This window comes from Nuphar pumila, chromosome 6, assembly GCF_984573655.1.
Source record: "Nuphar pumila chromosome 6, dmNupPumi1.hap1.1, whole genome shotgun sequence".
NCBI lineage: Eukaryota > Viridiplantae > Streptophyta > Magnoliopsida > Nymphaeales > Nymphaeaceae > Nuphar > Nuphar pumila.
Window position 1 is genome coordinate 124,535,068 of NC_143254.1, and position 20,272 is coordinate 124,555,339.

Consider the following 20,272-nt stretch of genomic DNA (forward strand, 5'->3'; position numbering starts at 1 on the left):
CAATTGAAATATTCAAACATAATGGTGACCTCTGTTTAGCATATTCAATATGTGTTTTTTTTTTCGGCATTTTCACAATTTCTTGGGGTTGATCTCCGGAGTTGGTTGGTGTTTTCTTTTTGTTTTTGAGAAGAAATCTGGGATCCAAACCACCTCCACTCTATCTCTACTATGTGTGTGTGTGGCTATAAGTGTGCATTATTGAATGAACTTTGAGACCCAATTAAAAAACTGACCTAATTATATTTATTATTTTTTTCTCGTCAATTATGTTTTTTTCTAGGATTCGTATATAGCTTATACACAAAGATTGTCTATTTTGCATTTGTTTTCATGTAATGTGGTCAGCAGAATGCATGATGTTAATATATATTTTGTGTTATGTATTTTTGCAGTTGAAAAATGGCAAAAGATGTAGGATGGGATCATGGAGTTAAAGTTCCAAATCCTACTAAAGATCCCAAACTTGTAGGACATGTAATTTGCAATTACTGTCATAAACAGACTACAGGAGGCATCTATAGGCTAAAACATCACTTAGCTGGCACAAAGCATGGTGTAAGCATGTGCGAAGCGGTTCCACCTGACGTGAAAAGATTTTTTCAGAATCATCTAAAGGATCAGAGGCTAAAGAAAGAAGAGTTAGAGCAAACCAAGTTGGATATCGGGAGAAGTGTTTATTTTGGATCATCAACCGGCGATAATGTGAATAAAGAAGCTAGTAGATCAGGTAGTGATGCAAAAACAAGTGCAGCTGGTCCTATGGACCTTTTTGTGAACAAAGAAGCACGGCAAACCACAATAAACACTGCTTTCAAAAGGGATGAAAGAAAAAATGCATGTCGTGCCATTGGTAGATTTTTTTATGCAAATGCCTTATCATTTAATCTTTGCAACAGTCCATATTTTGGTGCAATGGTAGAAGCTATTGCAAATTATGGGCGAGGGTTCAAACCACCTTCTTATCATGAGATCAGAACGTGGATTTTGAAGGACGAGGTAGATTGTACTCATGAAATTTTGAAAGAGTTCAAAAAAGAGTGGCCAAAGGTTGGTTGCAGTATTATGGCAGATGGTTGGACAGATGGGAAAGGAAGAAACTTAATTAATTTTCTTGTGAACAGCTCATCTGGGACAGTATTGTTGAAGTCCGTTGACATCAGCGACATGGAAAAAACTGGTGCCAATTTGTGTCAGTTGTTTGAAGAAGTTGTTAAAGAAGTTGGTGAAAGTAATGTGGTGCAATTCATTACAGATAATGCACCAAATTATGTGGCAGCTGGAAATATGTTAACAGCAGGAAAAACATGTTTTTGGACACCATGTGCAGCCCACTGCTTGGATCTTATGTTAGAAGATATTGGAAAGATATCAATTTTTAAAGATACAGTGGAAAAGGCAAAAAAATTACAAGATACATTTATAGTCATGCATGGGTATTAAATTTAATGAGAAAATTCACAAAGAAGAAAGAACTTCTGCGTCCAGCCGTCACTCGTTTTGCCACAACATATCTTACACTTCATAGTATTGGATGTTATAAGAAAGAGTTAAAGTCGATGTTCTTATCTTCAAATTTTAGAACATCTAATTACTATAAGAAATCTGATGCTAAGAACATTTCTTGTATTGTTCTTAATGATCATAAGTTTTGGGCTGCCATATCATATGCAATTAAAGCTACACTACCTCTCGTCAAAGTGTTGCGACTCGTTGATGCAGACGAACCTACTATGGGATTTTTGTATGAGGCAATGGATAGAGCGAAGGAGGAAATTGCTTCAAACCTTGACAAGTCCAAAGAAAATATAAACCTATTTGGGATATCATTGATAGACGATGGGACTTGCAACTTCATAAGCCTTTGCATGCAGCTGCCTATTATTTAAATCCACATTTTCATTATGCTGACAACTTCAACCCTGATGGAGAAGTTATGGGTGGCTTTTATGATTGTGTTGAAAAATTAGTTTCTGATGCAAATATTCGGTTGAAAATTACAACACAAATCGATGCATTTAAAAAGGCAAATGGCTTGTTTGGCAGAGAGGCAGCTGTTACAACAAGAAAATTAAAAAGTCCTGGTAAGTTTGCAATTATGTTGTTATTTGTCAATATTTTTTTATGTTTTTGTTAATTATGACATTCTTAATGTTTTTATCAATTTTTTATTATTTTATTTGAATGCAGCTGATTGGTGGAGTTCATTTGGGCACGAAAATCCTGAGTTGATGAATTTTGCAATTCGAATTTTAAGTTTGACATGCAGTGCATCGGGCTGTGAGAGGAATTGGAGTACTTTCTCATTGGTTTGTGACTTTGTATTTTATTTTTGAAATACATTTTTATATTTTAATTATCTTATATTTGATTATCAATGATTTGAAATTATAGGTGTATACAAAACGAAGGAATAGACTTGAACAAGAGAAGATGAATGCATTGGTTTTTGTAATGTACAATATGAAATTAAGAGAGAGAAATATGAAGAGGAGGGCTACCAAAGACCCTATATGTCTAGATCATATAGACTCATCCCAATTGGTTGGAGGATTCATGGTTGGATCCGAACTTCGACATAAATGTCATTGAGCATGTTCCTATTGAAAAAGTCACTTCACCTCATGTTTCACAAAGTGGTTCTAGGCAAGACATGTCTTCAAGAGATCGAGGTAAAGTTATATTCATTTTACCTAGCTATGAATATAAATGTATTTTTTTAATTACATAACCTAAATATTTAATACATGTTTTTTTATTGAAGGAAAAAAAAAAGCAAAAGAAGTAATTGAGGACGTGGATGAAGAAAGTGTAGATGATGAAGAGTCAGAGAATGAAGATGAAGAAGAACCTATTTATATGGATTCTTCAGATGATGATATTGAAGACTTAAATATTGATGATGACGAGACACAACAAGAGCCTAGGCCCTAATTCATATCATAGAGCTATTGGCCATTTATATGTTTTTGGGGACTTTCAGTTGTAATTGTGAATGTTAACACTCTCATTTTGAAGAATTCTGGACAAATACATTAACATTTGGTTGTTAATGTTAACATGCATTTTTTAATTATGACATGATGTTGTTAGTGCTAATATGCATTTTGTTGTTAATTTTAGTTTTTTATTGAATGAATGCTCATATTTATGCAATTAGATACTTATATAGATCAAGTTGTTGCATTAATGCTACTTTTACATGTTAATCTCATATTTTTTTCGTATTTATTTGAGATTTTTTATTTCGTGTTGGTTGGTGCTTCATCAATAAAGCATTTCTTATTTATTTATAATTTTAGATCATTTTTATAGTTTTTTTTAAGTTTAAAAAAAAAATTTTGAAGCTTACGCTTTGCGCCTCGAGGCTTACGCCTCGCCTCAGATTTTGGTGGAGCGCCTCGCTACGCCTCAACGCTTTTAACAACACTGATGGGCAGACTCAATTCAGTGAGGATTCAACTTCACTACAGGTCAAAAAGTCAGCTAGAGTCAGGCATCCTTTACAGCGATGGGTTAGTTATGAATCATTTACCATTGATTTTCAAGCTTTTGCTGCAACATTGAACAATGAAAAAGAACCTAGATTTTATGCAGAAGCTAGCAATGACGGGTAAAAATGTTGTAAGTTGTTGATGGGTTTATAAAATAAAGTACAAGGTGGACGGTAGCATTGAAAAGTTTAAAGCATATCTAGTGGTGAAAGGGCATACTCAAGAATATGAATTAGACTTCGATGAAACATATAGTATTGTTGTCAGAATGGGAACCATCAAAGTTGTTCTTTCATTAGCCGCTGCTTATGGTTGGAAATTGAGTCAGATGGATGTGAACGCTTTCTTTCATGAGGACCTACATGAAGAGGTTTATATGGAGCATCGTCCGAGATATCTAGAGAGAGACATTCATTCTATAGTTTTTCATTTAAATAAAGCCATCTATGGCTTAAACAGAATTCCCATGTGTGGTTTGAGACCTTCAGTGAAATTGTTAGATCATTAGGTTTTATTCGAAGCCAATGTCGCTATTCATTATTCGTCTACTACGACAAGCTTCATATCACCAGTATTCTTATTTATGTCGATATAGCGATCACAGGAAGCAATTGCAAAACAATACAGAGATTAAAGGACATGCTTGTAATGAGATATTGCAGAAATATAAAGAGTGCTTATAAGCACATACAACAATGAATAAAAGAGACAATATCACAAGTCCACTAAGGGACAATGCAAGCACAAGCCTTTAAGAAGGCAACAATATAAAAAGCCTCTTATTGAAAAGAGAGAGCTCTCAAGAATACCAATATACAAGGAGTTCACCCCTATTTATACAAGAGGGAGTGGAAAGAAAAGGAGGGCCAAGGGCCTCAAAAGGAGAGCCCAAAAGGGGGCTCCCATGGAGTCGTTGGGAGCCCCCAACGATCACATTTGTGACCGTTGGGGGCTCCAACGACTCTATGGTTGGAGCCCCTTTTGGTTCCTAAAAAACACAAAAAAAGAAAATTAAAAAATAAAAAATAAAAAAATAAATTACATTTTAATAAAAATAGTTGTTTTCTAAAACAACTATGTGAAATTACAAAAAATACCCCTATTCTAAAACAACTATGTGAAATTACAAAAAATACCCCTATTGAGTATTGATGTAATATATATATATATATATATGAAGTACATTTTAACACCCCCCCTCAAACTTTACGAGGTGATGACGGAAAGTTTGCCAAGAAGAAACATGAAGCGGGGAGTCGGAAGAGCTTTAGTAAAGAAGTCCGCCAACTGATATTCTGAAGTGACATACGGTAGAGCAATTGTTCCTCGTAAGTATTCGTCACGAACATAGTGGCAATCCATTTCGATATGTTTGATACGCTCATGAAAGGTATGATTGTTTGCAATATAGATGGCACTCTTGTTGTCGCGACATAATTTTGAAGCTTCGGTAATATCAACCCCTATGTCTTTAAGCAAACTGCGAAGCCATACAAGTTCCATTGTTGTGGTTGTCATAGCCCGATACTCAACTTCAATAGATGATAGTGAAACTTTCTGTTGCTTCTTGCATCGCCAGGCAATCAAAGAGTCTCCTAAAAAGACACAAAACTAGTAGTTGAGACTCGATCATTATGATTACCTCCCCAATCTGCATCAGTATAAGCAAGAAGATTCAATGAAGAAGAGGATGATAGAAATAGCCCTTTATTGATGGTGTTCCGAATGTAACGGATGATCCGGAGAACAACACTCATATGCACAGTTGTAGGCGTATGCTGAAATTGACTAACTGAGTGAACCGCATGGGTGATATCCGGTCTGGTGATGGTTAAATAGGTGAGAGACCCAATGAGTTGTCTGTAGGGTGTGGGATCTTCCAGAAGAACCTCATCCTCCGACCGTAATTTGGCATTAATAACCTCGGGAGTCTCTACTTTTTTATCATCAGAAATCCCAGACTTAGAACATATATCTGCAGCAAGCTTCATCTGTGACAAAATATATTCTCGAGAAAAATATACAACTTCAATTCCAAGAAAGTATCTAAGAAAACTTAAATCAGACATATCAAAATTATTTTTAACATATTTTTAACATCAATAATACTATTTTGATCATTCCCAGTGATAATCATATCATCAACATAAAGTAACAATATTACGATACTAGTACCTGCATTTTTAACAAAAAGAGCAGTGTCAGTATAACAATAGTGAAATCCTAATTTTATCATGATATCACTGAAACGATCATACCAAGCCTTAGGGCCTTGTTTAAGGCCATACAATGCTTTTAAAAGCCGAAGAGTTTGACCTTGCTCAATATTAATTCTGGGTAGTGGATCCATGTAAACTTCTTCACTTAAACTTTCATTTAAAAAGGCATTTTTTACATCAAGTTGATAAATAGGCTATTTTTTGGTTGATGCGACAGCTATTAAAGTCCTGACACTGGTCATTCGAGCTACGGGAGCGAATGTTTCTTCATAATCAATTTCATATTCTTGTGAGCATCCCTTGGCAACTAACCTAGCTTTATATCATTCTAAAGAGCCATCGCTTTTAGTTTTGACTTTGAAGACCCAGCGACACCCAATAGGTTTTTTATGTGGGGGTAGATTAACTATTTCCCAAGTATTCGCCTTTTTTAGTGCATTTAGTTCAACTTGCATTGCTTCAACCCAATATGGTATAGATTTAGCTTGATTATAGTGAGCGGGTTCAAAATAAGAATGTAGGGTTATTAAACATGCTCGATAGTTGGGTGTTAAGGAATCATAGGATACAAACCTATTTGGGGGTATTGATATTCTAGAAGAATGTCTAACTTGTGGTTTCTTAGTAGACTCATAAATTTGAGAGTATTTTTCGAGGGGCACTAATAGGGTTTTCTTGATTTCTTCTTGAGTAAACATTCATATTTGCATTATTATCATTTGAGGGTATTATATCAAGACTGGACGCCTCACATGTATCTTCTATGCTTTCAAGGGAATCTTTTTGTATGTCATCAATAATATCATATAAAAATATGTAATCAATTTCATTTGTTTCTTCTATTTTTTCAAAACCATTCTCTTCTTCTAGAAATGTTACATCTTTTGAAACATATAGTTTATCATTTTTAAAATCATAACATCTATACCCTTTTTTATTTTCACCATATCCTAGAAAAACACATTCAATTGCTTTTGGAAATAACTTATCTCTTTTATGCAATAGGACAAAGCATTTGCAACCAAAAATACGAAGACGATTGAAATCGGGTGAAAGTTTAAAGAGTTTTTTATAGGGAGAAGCATTTTTTAATTTAGAATAGGGCATTCTATTGATTAGATAAGTTGCGGTTAGAACGGCTTCGGCCCAAAACTTCTTTGCAACATTTCTAAAAACAAGTAATGTTCTAGCGGTTTCTACAATGTGCCTATGTTTCCTTTCCGCTAGGCCATTTTGTTGAGGGGTCCTAAGATATGATTTTTTATGACAAATTCCATTTTGGGTTAAATAGTTTTGAAATTCGTGAGATAAATATTCACCACCAGAATCGGTTCTCAAAGTAGATATGTTACTTTAGATACTTCCGACTTATGCCTAAGAAAATAAATCCAAACATACCGAGTAAAGTCATCAATAAAAGTAACATAATAAGAATAGCCCCCTTTAGACATAACCAGAGAAGGCCCCCAAACATCCGAATGCACTAATTCAAAAGGTCTTGACGAAAGAAAAGTTCTAGTTGAAAATGGAATAGACTTCATTTTTTCAAAAATACAATCTTTGCAACTAATTTCTTTTTCCTTACAAAATTTGTTTCTAAAGGGAAAAAGATACATTTTGGAATAACTTGGATGACCAAGTCTTTTATGCCAAGTTTTCATATTTTTTTCTTGGACATAAGAACAAAAATAATTTGTAGGAAGATCGAGATGATCCATATAGTAGAGGTCTCCCTTTCTATGGTCTTGCCCAATCCGCTTCCCGGACCGGAGATCCTGCACAAAGCAACCATTAGATGAGAAAAACATTTCACATCCATGGTCGACAATTTGGGAGACCGAAAAAAGGTTTAAATTTAGTTTGGGAACAACTCTGACTTTTGGAACACAAAAATTTTAAGAATCTTTAAAAGAGTCAATACTTGAAATTTTTAAAAAGGTTCCATCGGCCGTAGAGACACAAGAATCCTTTGAATTGGTGCAAACATCAACAAGTGCATTTTCATGGGGGGTCATATGAAAAGAGGCTCCGGAGTCAAGGATCCAAGAATACGTACCGGGTGATGAAGTAGAAGCAATAGCCGCACCCGATGTGGAGGAAGAAGCTTTTAGAATTTGTTGGAGAGCCATAGATATTTGCCCAAGAGTCTCTTTGAGGTCATTATTCTTGCCTTCATCTTCTTTGGTGGAAGTTTCTTCAAGAGAGGCCACCTTAGGCTTGAAAGTTCCATTAAGCTTTGGGCAAGCGGGTTTGATGTGACCCGGCTCATAGCAATGATGACAAACAATCATTTTTCTTCCTCCATTATAGTTTCCTTGTTTCCCAAAATGAGGAGGTTTATAGGTTCTTACATTGTTACCGGGTTTGGATACTGCAAGCACTTCATCAACATGTTTACTCATGCCAAGCCTTGTCTCCTCTTGAGTGATTTCGGCAATGGCATCCTCAATAGGAGGAAATATAGATCTATGGAGAAGTGAGGATCTCACTTGCTCAAATTCGGGACGTAGCCCAAAAAGAAATTGAAACAATCGTTCTTGTTCCATTTGTTTTTGTCTTAATTCAATATCTTTCATAGAAACTCATTTTTGCTCTAAAAGTGCTAATTCATCCCATAGCGGGTTTAGGGCACTATAATAGTCTTGAATGCTAGAATCACCTTGTTTGGTGGTTCTAATCTTTTCTTGCAAAAAATATGCTCTTGCAAGATCCTTTTGGGTATACATACCCTTCATAAAGGACCAAGCCTCATTGGCCAGACCAAATTTAGCTATATTAGCACATACCTTAAGCTCAACATTGTTCATAAACCATGCAAGGATTTTTGCGTGATTGCCTTCCCAATCTTCCACTTCTTTTTTATGATTTTCAATGGCCTTGAGGCGAGCATCTCCTTCAAGAGCCTTTTTTTGACCTCCTTCGTTCTTCGTGAGCATAAGCTTAGGTTTCGGAACAGTACCCATGACAAAACCCCAAAGTTTCTTTCCTTTGAGGTTGTTTTCCATTGTCGATGCCCACATCATGTAATTCTTTCCATTGAGCTTGAAGGATAGGTCGATCTTTGCCTCCATGATGCTTCCAAGAAGTGAGAAGAGATACACAAAATATGAAATACATGAACCACATTTTTCCTTCAAGAATCGAGTGGCTCTGATACCATGTAATGAGATATTGCAGAAATATAAAAAGTGCTTATAAGCACTTACAACAATGAATAAAAGAGACAAAATCACAAGTTCACTAAGGGACAATGCAAGCACAAGCCTTTAAGAAGGCAACAATATAAAAAGCCTCTTATTGAAAAGACAGAGAGCTCTCAAGAATACCAATATACAAGGGGTTCACCCCTATTTATACAAGAGGGAGTGGAAAGAAAAGGAGGGCCAAGGGCCTCAAAAGGAGAGCCCAAAAGGGGGCTCCCATGGAGTCGTTGGGGGCTCCAACGACTCTATGGTTGGAGCCCCTTTTGGTTCCTAAAAAATACAAAAAAGAAAATTAAAAAATAAAAAATAAAAAAAAAATTACATTTTAATAAAAATAGTTGTTTTCTAAAACAACTATGTGAAATTACAAAAAATACCCCTATTCTAAAACAACTATGTGAAATTACAAAAAATACCCCTATCGGGTATTGATGTAATATATATATATATATGAAGTACATTTTAACAATGCTAAGTAGCAAGTTTCACATGAAAGATTCAGGCGCATTGAGGTACTTCCTTGGTATAGAGGTAGAAAGTAAGAATGTTGTAATTTTGACACAACACAAATATGATATTGATTTGCTCACCCGATTTGGTATGATTGATTGCAAACCTGCCCAAACTCCTACAGCTATGAACATTAAGTTGACAAATGACCAGCCAGGAAATGAATTGTTTGACAAACCAGAAAAGTGCGTAAGCTTGGTTGAAGTGTTGCAGTACATAACCTTCACTTGGCCAGATTTAGTTTATTACAGTAAACCAAATCTCTCGATTTATGCATTCTCCACGAAGAAGTCATATAGAAGCTGCAAAACATATTCTACGGTACATCAAGGGCACTATTGCAAATGGGTTTATTTATAAGAAGTCTTTCAGAGACAAGCCTCCTAATTTATCCCTAGTTGTTGCATATTTGGATGCGGACTGGGCAAACGATCCCTTTACCAGAAAATCTGTGATGGGACATGCAATAATTTTAGGAAGCCACCATGTTTCGTGGTCTAGCAAGAAACAAAAGAGTGTTGCTCAGTCCAGTACAGAGGCGGAGTATAAAGCAATGGCAGCGGTGACAGCTGAGATTTTGTGGATGTGACATTTACTTGTTGCTTTACATTAGAAAATTGTTTGAACATTATTATTTTGTGATAACAAAAGTACCATCACCATAGCCAGTAATCCCATTCAACATGAGAAAATGAAACAGGTTGAGTTAGATCAACATTTTATTCGAGAGAAAGTGGAGACCAAAGAAATTCAACCTTTGTTTGTCAAAGGAGAGCACTAGATGGCTGATTTATTCACAAAGCCTTTAACATTTATGAGGCATTGGTTTTTAAAAGACAAATTGTCCATGGACATTCAAAACCCATGTACAGTTTGAGGGGGCGTGTTAGAAGTCGTGTGTATCTAAGAGTATATTAGTCATTTGAGTTAAGAAATACCTATCGTCTTATGTTATTATGTATGGGGGTATTTTTGTCGCAAAGCAAGTATTATTAATAGATATAAGGAGGAGCAACCCTAGAGATGGTACGACCTATTCAGTTTCATCCCCACAAACAACCCAACATCTCTTGAATAAAGGCAAAGAATGTGGCACGGCATTTTGGGGAGGAATGCCAATTCCCTTGGATCATCATTCGCAAGGTCTTGGAGTGCCCGTTGTATGTGGTTGGGGGTATACCAGAGGGCATGACTCCCCTTTTTTTTCTGAAGTCCAAACTACTGCCAGGGAAACGTTTTCACACATACAACATACACATGATCTCTAACACACCATGGATATCACTGCCAATATACATTCTCAAAGCATAAACTAAACCTAACAACTTGGCACTGGTAACTAAACTTTTGGAACAATTTTAGCAAAAGAAGACAGATAAGAGCCAATAGAGGGAGCATACCAACATGATCCAATGTTGTGGCCAACTTTGCTCTTTCCCATGTTCTCTGGAATAATACAGAAAAAGGGTTTAAAAAAGGCAATCATGAAAGTATCTTGCAATAATGTTCAAAAAAAAGAAAAACATTAATGAAGATGCATTAATTTTTGCTGAATTTGGGAGACCAAATAATAATACTGTTCCAAGCATAGTGTGCATCTCATACGCATATTGAGGATATAAATGAAATTGTAGAGAAATGATACTTGTCACTACCAGTTTTCACAACAAGCCTGAAGGAATAAGGAAAGGGGAAAACTACCCCCCTATTTGGATCACTTTATAAGTTGCTCCTTGCCATTTATGCATATTTTAAATAGCAAGTTTTGGTGTTTGGATCTTTGACTTCTTTTTAAATGGTTTTATAAATTTCATCTCTTTTTTCAAAAATAGGGGGAGACCTACTTTTGCCTTTTACAACAACGTATTTTCTTCCATTCCACCCCCATCATCCCCATCCCCATCACCACCACCACTCCTCCACCATCACCATCACTACCACCTCTTCACCATTACCACCACCACCACCATCACCAATGCCACCACCACCACCAACCATAACCATGAACAGGTCCAGTCATAAGCCTTACGACCCTAAGGGTTATAACTTATAAGGCTTACACAAGATGCCATGTGTCCTCTCTCCTCAAGAGATCCAAATACTAAAATACCATCGTCTCCTAAACGAATTAGGGATGGTTCATGTGCAAGAAATTTGGGATAAGGGTAGTGGTGGAGGTGGAGGTGGAGGTGGTCCAGCAAAAGCATCATGGTGGTGGTGGTGGTCCAGCAAGATGGCTTCTAGGTTTTCCCTTGGGGCATTCATCCAACCATCATGGGTCTCCATTTTGCCATCTCTGGAACCAATGTGAACACATTTTCTGCCCATCGAAATCATCCGGTGGTGAGTGATGGTGGTCATGGTTGGCGAACAGGTCGAGGTAGTTTGTGATCATGGAATTGTGCAGGAAAATGGCCCTAACTTCCCAATGATAGGTATTTTATTCAATACATTACATGGGAAAGTCAGAAGTAGATTAGGAAGGATACGCTGAAATCTTAAACAACGGCCATGGTTTTTGTTGGCGATGCGAAAAGGGAGACCCATGAGCAAGGGGTTCCCAATGATGGGTAGTTTAGTCAATATGCATTTAAAGTGAAGGAGAGAAGACACATGGTGCTTTGTGTAAGCCTTGACTGGATCCTTGTTCCCATTACCATTGCCATCAACACCATTACCACCACCATCATCACCATTACCACCACTACTGTTAATCACTATTGCCATTACCACCATCACCACTAGGGATGGACATCAGGTCGGGACGAGCCGGCTAGATAATGGGCCTGTAAAGGCCCAACAATCCTGAATGGCTTGACCAGCCGCCGACAGCCCGACCCGATTATTGTCAAGTCAGGCTCGGTCCGACATTATTCGGGTTGGGCTATCAATCAAGTGTCTGTGACCCGCCTACAAACCCGATATTTTGATAAAGCCTGATTTGATCTGAAACCCGATATTGACATGATAAGCTAAAGAGACATGATCTACCAACCCTTGTATCAAAGAGAGAGAGCGGCCAAAAAGGGGTGGCGACCCCTTTTCTGTCAACAAGAGAGAGAGAGAGGTCTAAATGAGGTGTCGACCATTTTTTTCGTCAGCAAGAGAGAGAAAGAGAAAGGCCGGAAAGAGGTGACAACCATTTTTTTCATCAACAAGAGAGAGAAAGAGAGAGATAGCTTGCCAGCAAGGGTGCCGACCACTTTTCTGGTCAGCACGAGAGAGAGGAAGAGAGAGAGTTGGCTGGTTCCACCACCACCTACCTCTATAGCTCCACTTGTTATCTACTTCCACCATGGCACCATCGTCTCTGAGTTCCGGTTGAGGTAACGGAGAGAGAGAGAGAGAGAGAGGAAGGTGAAAGAATCAAAGAGAAGGGAAGGTGGTTCACCTTTCAAGAAAGGAGTGGGAGAGATTCACGCGCCTCACTCTCCTTCTTGTCTGTCATATCAAGTGGCCAACTTTAATAGATGAACACTTTAAATGTTTTTTTTTCTTTCTTTTGGGTATGCGGAATGAGGGGGCGTTGATCACTTTTTAAAATTTAAAAAGTTTTTTTTAATTTCAAGGATGATTTTCTTACTTTTTTTGGGTATGCCTCCTCTTCCAAATAAAAGAGAGAGGGAGAGAGGCATGAGTCGCTCTCTCCTTCTCTCCTGTCACATCATTGTGACAGGTGGCAGTTGTCATATGATAGTTGCCTTTTTAGTTTTTCCAAAATTCAAGAGTGGGAAGAGGGGGTCGAACCTTTTTAATTTTAAAATTTTAATATTTTTTTACAGGTAGTAAAGGCATGTCTCGGGCCGAACCCAACCCGAGCCGGGTACCTGATTGGCCGTGGGTTGCCCGACCCGCTGCCCACCTCTAATCACTATTACTATTATCAACATTGCCATCACCACTACTATCATCACCATTGCCACCAGCACCATCATGATTACCACCAACACCATCGATCATCATTGTTATCACCACCATTACCCCCACCACCACCACTACTATCATTACCATCATCATCATTGCCATTACCACCATTGCAACAACCACCATCCACTATAAACACCACCACCACCACCATCATAATCAATATCATCATCATCGCCACCATTACCACCACCATTGCCACCATCATCTACTACCACCACCATTAGGGGTGGACATCAGCCAATCGAGTATCCAACCCGACTCGGGTCGGTCTTGGGCATAGGGTTCGGCCCGAGTCAGGCCTTTACTACCTGTAAAAAAATATTAAAATTATTAAAATTTAAAATGTTTGACCCCCTCTTCCTACTCTTGAATTTTGGAGAAAATAAAAAGGCAATTGTCATATGACAAAACCTGTCACAATGATGTGACACAAGAGGAGAGAGACGCATACCTCCCTCCCACTCTCCTTTATTGGGAAGAGGAAACATACCCAAAAAAAGTATTAAAAAAACCTTGAAATAAAAAAACAAAACTTTTTGAATGTTAAAAAGTGCTCAACACCCTCTCATTCTACATACCCAAAAAAAAGAAGAAAAAAAAGCATTAAAGTGGCTAAATGTTAAAATTGGCCACTTGATATGATAGGAGAGGAGAGAGGACTCTCTCTCTCTCTCTCTCTCTCTCTCTCTCTCTCTCTCTCTCTCTCTCTCTCTCTCTCTCTCTCTCTCTCTCTCTCTCTCTCTCTCTCTCATGCTGAACGGAAAAGGGGTTGGCACCTCATTCCAACCTCTCTCTCTCTCTTATACAAGGGTTATCGGGTTTCAGATCAATATTGGGCTTCTAGGCGGGTCAAAGACACTAAATTAACAGCCCAACCCGAATACTGTCAGTAGGGCTGGTAAACAAGCCGAACGAACCGAAGAGGGGTTATTAGAGGTCGGCTTGTTTACAACCATATAGGGTTTGGACTCGGCTCATGCGAGCCCAGTCGAGCTCAACTCGTATAGGTCCGAACCCGAGCTGGCTCGCCTAAATAAAAAAGCAATTTTTTAAAGGGTTCATATTGAGAATGGAACCCATGAGCTATTAAACGCAGGTATGTACAACCGCCTAGTTGCAATAACATACTTTTTTTATACTTATTGTGCAATAAATTCTACATAACTTATCTAAACGAGCTTACATGAGTCAAGACGAGACAAACACCCCTTTTTCATGCTAGACTCGGCTAGGTATAAGGAACGAGCTCACATTTGGCCCGTCATCCAAACGAACCGAACATAAACGAGTTTGGGACGAGCCAAACCGTGCTGAGCCACGAGTTTCTCGGTTCGTTTACCAGCCCTAAATGTCGGGCCGAGCCTGACTTGACAACAATCGGGTCGGGCTTTCAGCAACTAGTCAAGCCATTCGGGCTTGTTGGGCCTTTACGGGCCCGTTATTAGGCTGGCCTGGCCCGGCCTGATGTCCATCCTTAGTCACCATCATCACCACTACCCACTAATCTTTTTTTTTTCTTCATTATAATCTAAACAGTTGGTGATCCAAACATTCACTTAATTAAAAGTAAAGACAAGATTCGCTTTATAAAATGTGCTTAAATTTATTTATATATATATATATATATATATAACAATACGGAAAAACATATCAGAAGAAGGCCTACATAATTGGATGTCTTCCAGCATTATGAAGCAATCCTCGTAAAATACATAGAAAAGGAATGAGTCATGATCAAGCAAGCTGATGTAACTCGTAACAAGATCATTAATTACCCAACATTGGCGCCAGAGACTATTGAGAGATAGGGAGAGAGTATAGCATATATGGGAGCACGAAATTAAAATAGAAAACATTTCAAATATTTAATATTAAAAATAAAATTTCTATAATGTCCACCATTACATTTCACTACTAAATGTTCCAGACTTCTAGCTAATAAGGATAGGATCATTATTGTAAGTATCATATCGTATCGTACGATACGTATCAGTCCTTTTGGGTTTTGTGATACGATACACACTCGTATCGCGATATGAGTGTGTATCGTACCTATATTGGGTGTATCATACGATACACCCTTGTATCGTGTTGTATCATACAATACAGGGTTTATCGTACGATACACCTTTGGCGCACTTTAAAAAGGCTGAAAGTTACTTTTTTATTTTGGGTTTTAAATACTTTTTCATGGCCAACTTCTCCATTTGTCTAGAGGTCATTAAAAGTACATTTTCACCGGTTTTTCACCCAAAGAAGTGGGTTAAGGTAAAAATGCATTTTCACTATTTTTTCACTCAAAAAAATGGGTTAAGATAAAAAAGATCTTTATTATGAGTAAAATTACAAAGCTACTCTCCAAAAAGAAATTGCCTTGCGAGGCGTTGTCCCCCTACAACCCCCCTCCAACTTGTCGAAAAGTTGGATTTGCGAAAATTAAAGATTTATATCAAGGTAGAAATGAAGCTCCACACTCCAACAAATATGGTATAAGATGATCAGGCATGGCAATGGGGCACTCAAGTAATGAGTGGAAACCGATTGAAAATCGAGTGCAACTATTGTCATAATATTTTTTTATGTAATATGAAAGTATGAGTCTTGTGGCATGTTCTTAATTGCAAGATATTTAATATTTTGCATTGTTCTTGTGAGATATGCTTGCAATATTATCTAATGATTCTATATTAGTTGATGTTTGATGATGTCTTATGCGGCTCATAGAGATATAAATGCTTCATATGTGATTTTATGGTTGTATTTTGTGCAATCCATCATTGTTTCATGTGATATAGTTTTTTTAGAATTTTTGCTAATTTTTTTTTATTTTTCTTGATTTTTTAAATTTTTTGGAAATTTTCTATTAAAAATTTACGACACGGTGTTACTTTGGGCCTGACCAATACGGGAAAAGATATGATACTTACAACCTTGGATAAGATATCAAATAAAAAAAAATAACATGACCAAGTTGTGGATTCATTGTCTTCAAGCCTTGAAACAAAGAGATGTTGGTGGATAAGAAGGCTGAAAGAACAAATAGCACGCAAACAAGACATAGCCTAGGCAGAAGGTTAGAAAATCAAGGGTGGTAGTATTTGAAGAACTGTCACCAAGGTCGCACAATAGGTGCATATGAAGGAGGTCAATTGGAGGCAAAACAAAACAGGTGGGCGATGTGTGGTTTACAGTATAGTAATTTTCTTCAAAAAACACAAGCCATAGCCAGGTACAACCTCCAGGGAGCCAGCCCAACCAGCTTCGTCCAGAAATTTGACAAGAGGATCCATCTGATGATGGTATGCTCACCTTCCAAACAGAAGATCCAAGAAGGGAACAAACATGGTTTCTAGCGCAGAAAGTAAAAGTGAAGCCCTTGCATGAAAATCTGAGAGAATTCAAAAAATCGAAACTAGTAAGTGATGTGAGGACCGGGGACTCCTTTAGAAAGCAAGATGGGATTTTCCTAGGAAACAAGTGGAAAGTGATGGGCATGAGGAGAACTAAACAAATGGAAAATGGCACCTGCAAACAACACTGTTGATGGAGAACGTGATACGCAAGATACCAGGTTGTTACAATCTCTCTCTCTCTCTCTCTCTCTCTCTCTCTCTCTCTCTCTCTCTCTCTCTCTCTCTCTCTCTCTCTCTCTCTCTCTCTCTCTCTCTCTCTCTCTCTCTCTCTCTCTCTCTCTCTCTCTCTCTCTCTCTCTGTGTGTGTGTGTGTGTGTGTGTTTCCCTTCAAACTAAATGCACACAGTTCAAGCTATTCTAAGTGAAAGGTTCGTAAACAACAAGATCCTCATCATCGGACCAGGACTAGCCACATCTAACCACTCTCCCTCACTTGCAAAAGGTATAACATTAATATCAAAAGTACATGAAACTTAAATAACAACAGCAACAATTGGAAATCGTACTCTCAAATTAAGCTAAATGTGTTCTATCATGGAAAACATGATTCCAGTTACCGGTGTTTGTAATTCTCAAAAGTCATGCTTCTCCAATAGAGGGATCATGCTCTCCATGGATGGATGTGTGCTACCCAAAGCTTTTTACAAGTGTTCTTACCATTTCCAATGTGTACTTTTTTGGGAAAGTGAACTTCCACTCTGATTTGACATTTCTGACAATCTTGGAATGGACTATCAAAAATATAACAAACTATATCATCTCCTATGTAGAGGTAAGTGTGTCTAAATTCACAAGTACAAATCTAGATCATTCCTGCACATTCTTGGCAACAAGAAAAAATTTTCATCACACAACAAAGGAGCTGATCTCAACCCACTTATTTAGAGAAGTTCCTCAATAATAGGTAGCCTAATTGTCTTTAGACAATGAAATATATTTCAGAAAAAACAACAGTAATGATGATATTGTTATCATATCTGCGATAACCAGCAGGTTTTTCTGTAAATATCTGTTGTTTCTGTCAATGTTCTCCGAAAATCAATGTGTTGTTAGGACCATCATCACGACCATAGCACATTCAGAATCAGCAAGTTGTTCATAATCATCTGTATCTACTTCTGCAGATGTTCATTTAAATAATCCCTTCTCTCTTGATGCTGGCCACAGAATTCCTTTCTCACCCTTACTCAACACCAAGCACTTCAAGGAAGAAACGGAGAAAGCAATGTGCCAAGTGGTGAAGTACTACAAGCAAACACCCTAAAGAATCTACAGAGGCCATGGTAATTGAAGTTTGTACTCTTCAATTTGGATGCATCCCCCAAATAAAGATTCCAGGCCGAAAATATGCATGTGAATGGGGGCAAGTGGATACAGACAATTTACAGTTAATAAGAGAGGCATTAAGAGCAACATTCCATAAAATATTACACCATTTGACCTATTATTTCATAGCTCTAATGATGGGCTAAGATTACCTTTTTCTCTATGAAGATCTGAAGAGGGAAACATATTGGAATCACCAAATAATAACAATTCTATTTTATTGTGGGAAAAACACATACTCTAAATTGTAAGCCTCGTTCCAGGATCTCACTAAATTGGGATCGGATTAATTTCCTGGAGTCAATCATAATCTCATGTACCCAGCAATCCAATTACAGATTCACCTAGGCCTCTAATACGAGCGGTTACAATTCAACCACGGAGAACCTTTCACGCACTGCAATTTGATATTATTGCAATGGACCATGATAAAGAGAGATCAAAAACACCAGGATCGTGCTCGCCGCAACTCTTAGATGCCAACCTCTACCAGGAGCCACAATACATGAAAAAAAATCGCAAAATTCACATTATTACCATTGAATCCACTCTCCAATTGATACGGATTGCACGCGACCACAGATCACAAGATCGTCGAGCCAGCATTTGGGTCCTCAATTAAACGCCTTTCATTGCAGAATCTCAATCTCTCCGTGTCCAAAAATTCACAACCAAGATTCCTCCTGGGTTCTCAAACCCCCCAAAACTCCACCTAATTCCAAAACTACACCACCAGAAAGGATTGGAACTGTGCACACAAACTAATCGACTCTAAGAGATCATTTGGGCACTTACGCATAAGAGATATCACAACGATCTGATCATAAAAACATTCAACAGTGAGCATTTCAACTCGATGCAGTGCGTAAGAGAGGTGGTCAAGTTGAAGAACCTGGATCATGGGTTTGCCGAGGATGGGGACGAGGGGTTTTCCGTGGAAGCGGGAGGAGTTGAATCGAGCGGGGATGATTCCGACCACCCTCCTCCTGAAGCCGAAGAGATGGCGGCCGGCGCCGTAGTAGTGAGCTGCAGCCGCCGCTGCAGCGATAGCCGCCCCGGCCAGCAGTGCGTGCACCACCAGCGCTTTGCCGCCGCTGCCGCCGCAATCAGATCCCTGCGAGCACGTGCTCAGCCCCAACGCCATCTCTCTCTCTCTCTCTCTCTCTCTCTCTCTCTCTCTCTCTCTCTCTCTCTCTCTCTCTGTAAGGTCGGTTGGCTCTGACTCTCTGAGGAGTGCTTGGTAGTTAAGGGGCGCAAACGGATCGGATTCTATTCGGATCATACTGGAACCGAATATAAAGCACCAATAGTGGATCCGGGTCCGGATCTGGATTATAAACATATCTATAAACATACCGATGCGGTAAGATTGAATCTGAACCTGAAATGCATGTGATAATACTTGATCTGATAAACAAAATGCTAAAAATAAGTTTTTGTTTTACATGTAAAAAATGGAATGAGAACGAATTTTTCTTTTAATCCAATTTAGTTCTGGCTTAGAAAACTGATCCGGTTCTGAAAATAATACAAGAAAAAATTCGATTTGAACGTAACGTACGTTCGGATCTTATTTTGAGGATCTGAATATGAAATTTGAATCAATTATTTGAGTCCAATTTGTTTGCGACCGACTGCTGGTTGATAGTTACTACTCACAAATAGGGCTGGGAAACGAGCCGAACGAACTGAACAGGTCATGTTCGGTCTGGGCTCGTTTACTAGTGGATTGAGCTCGTGGTTTGGCTTGTGTTTCTCTGAGCCAAGCTCCTCTCTGAATGAGATGAGCCCAACACGGGCTGGCTTGTGTAAAAATATTTCATGTTATTTTATATAGTATATTTATTTTTATAAATTATACTTAGTAGTCCATATTTTATGTGTATATTTTTCATGAGTTCCTCCTGCCCACCTTCTCGTTCTATTCGGTCCTGTTCCCTCAAAAATGTTGTTTTTTAGGTTTTTTTCTCACATCTAACACCATAATGTGATCTATAGGTATAGGTTTTGTTTAGTGAGAACCTGTTTTTGGATCACTGGAATCTGATTAGAGTGATCCAAAATCAATAGCTATGAAGGTATCAGTTTTCTCTGACTCATAAAATCATGTTTTTTTATTGTAAAAAACATGATTCAATAGTGGATTGCCACTAAATCAAGCATGATAAACATGTCTAACG

General features: G+C 38.1%; 1 protein-coding gene across 1 annotated transcript in view; it reads right to left on the reverse strand.

Moving 5' to 3' along the window:
* CKS (Nucleotide-diphospho-sugar transferases superfamily protein) overlaps positions 1-19,306 on the reverse strand; it is a 44,078-nt gene extending 24,772 nt beyond the window's left edge. The window contains exons 1-2 of the mRNA XM_090008950.1: positions 18,985-19,306; positions 10,827-10,872 (exon numbers count right to left, since the gene is read on the reverse strand). Of these exons, the coding sequence (XP_089865076.1) occupies positions 10,827-10,872; positions 18,985-19,236 (298 nt within the window). The 5' untranslated portion in view covers positions 19,237-19,306. The remainder of the gene's footprint in view (positions 1-10,826; positions 10,873-18,984) is intronic.
* Between the last annotated feature and the right edge of the window lie 966 nt (positions 19,307-20,272).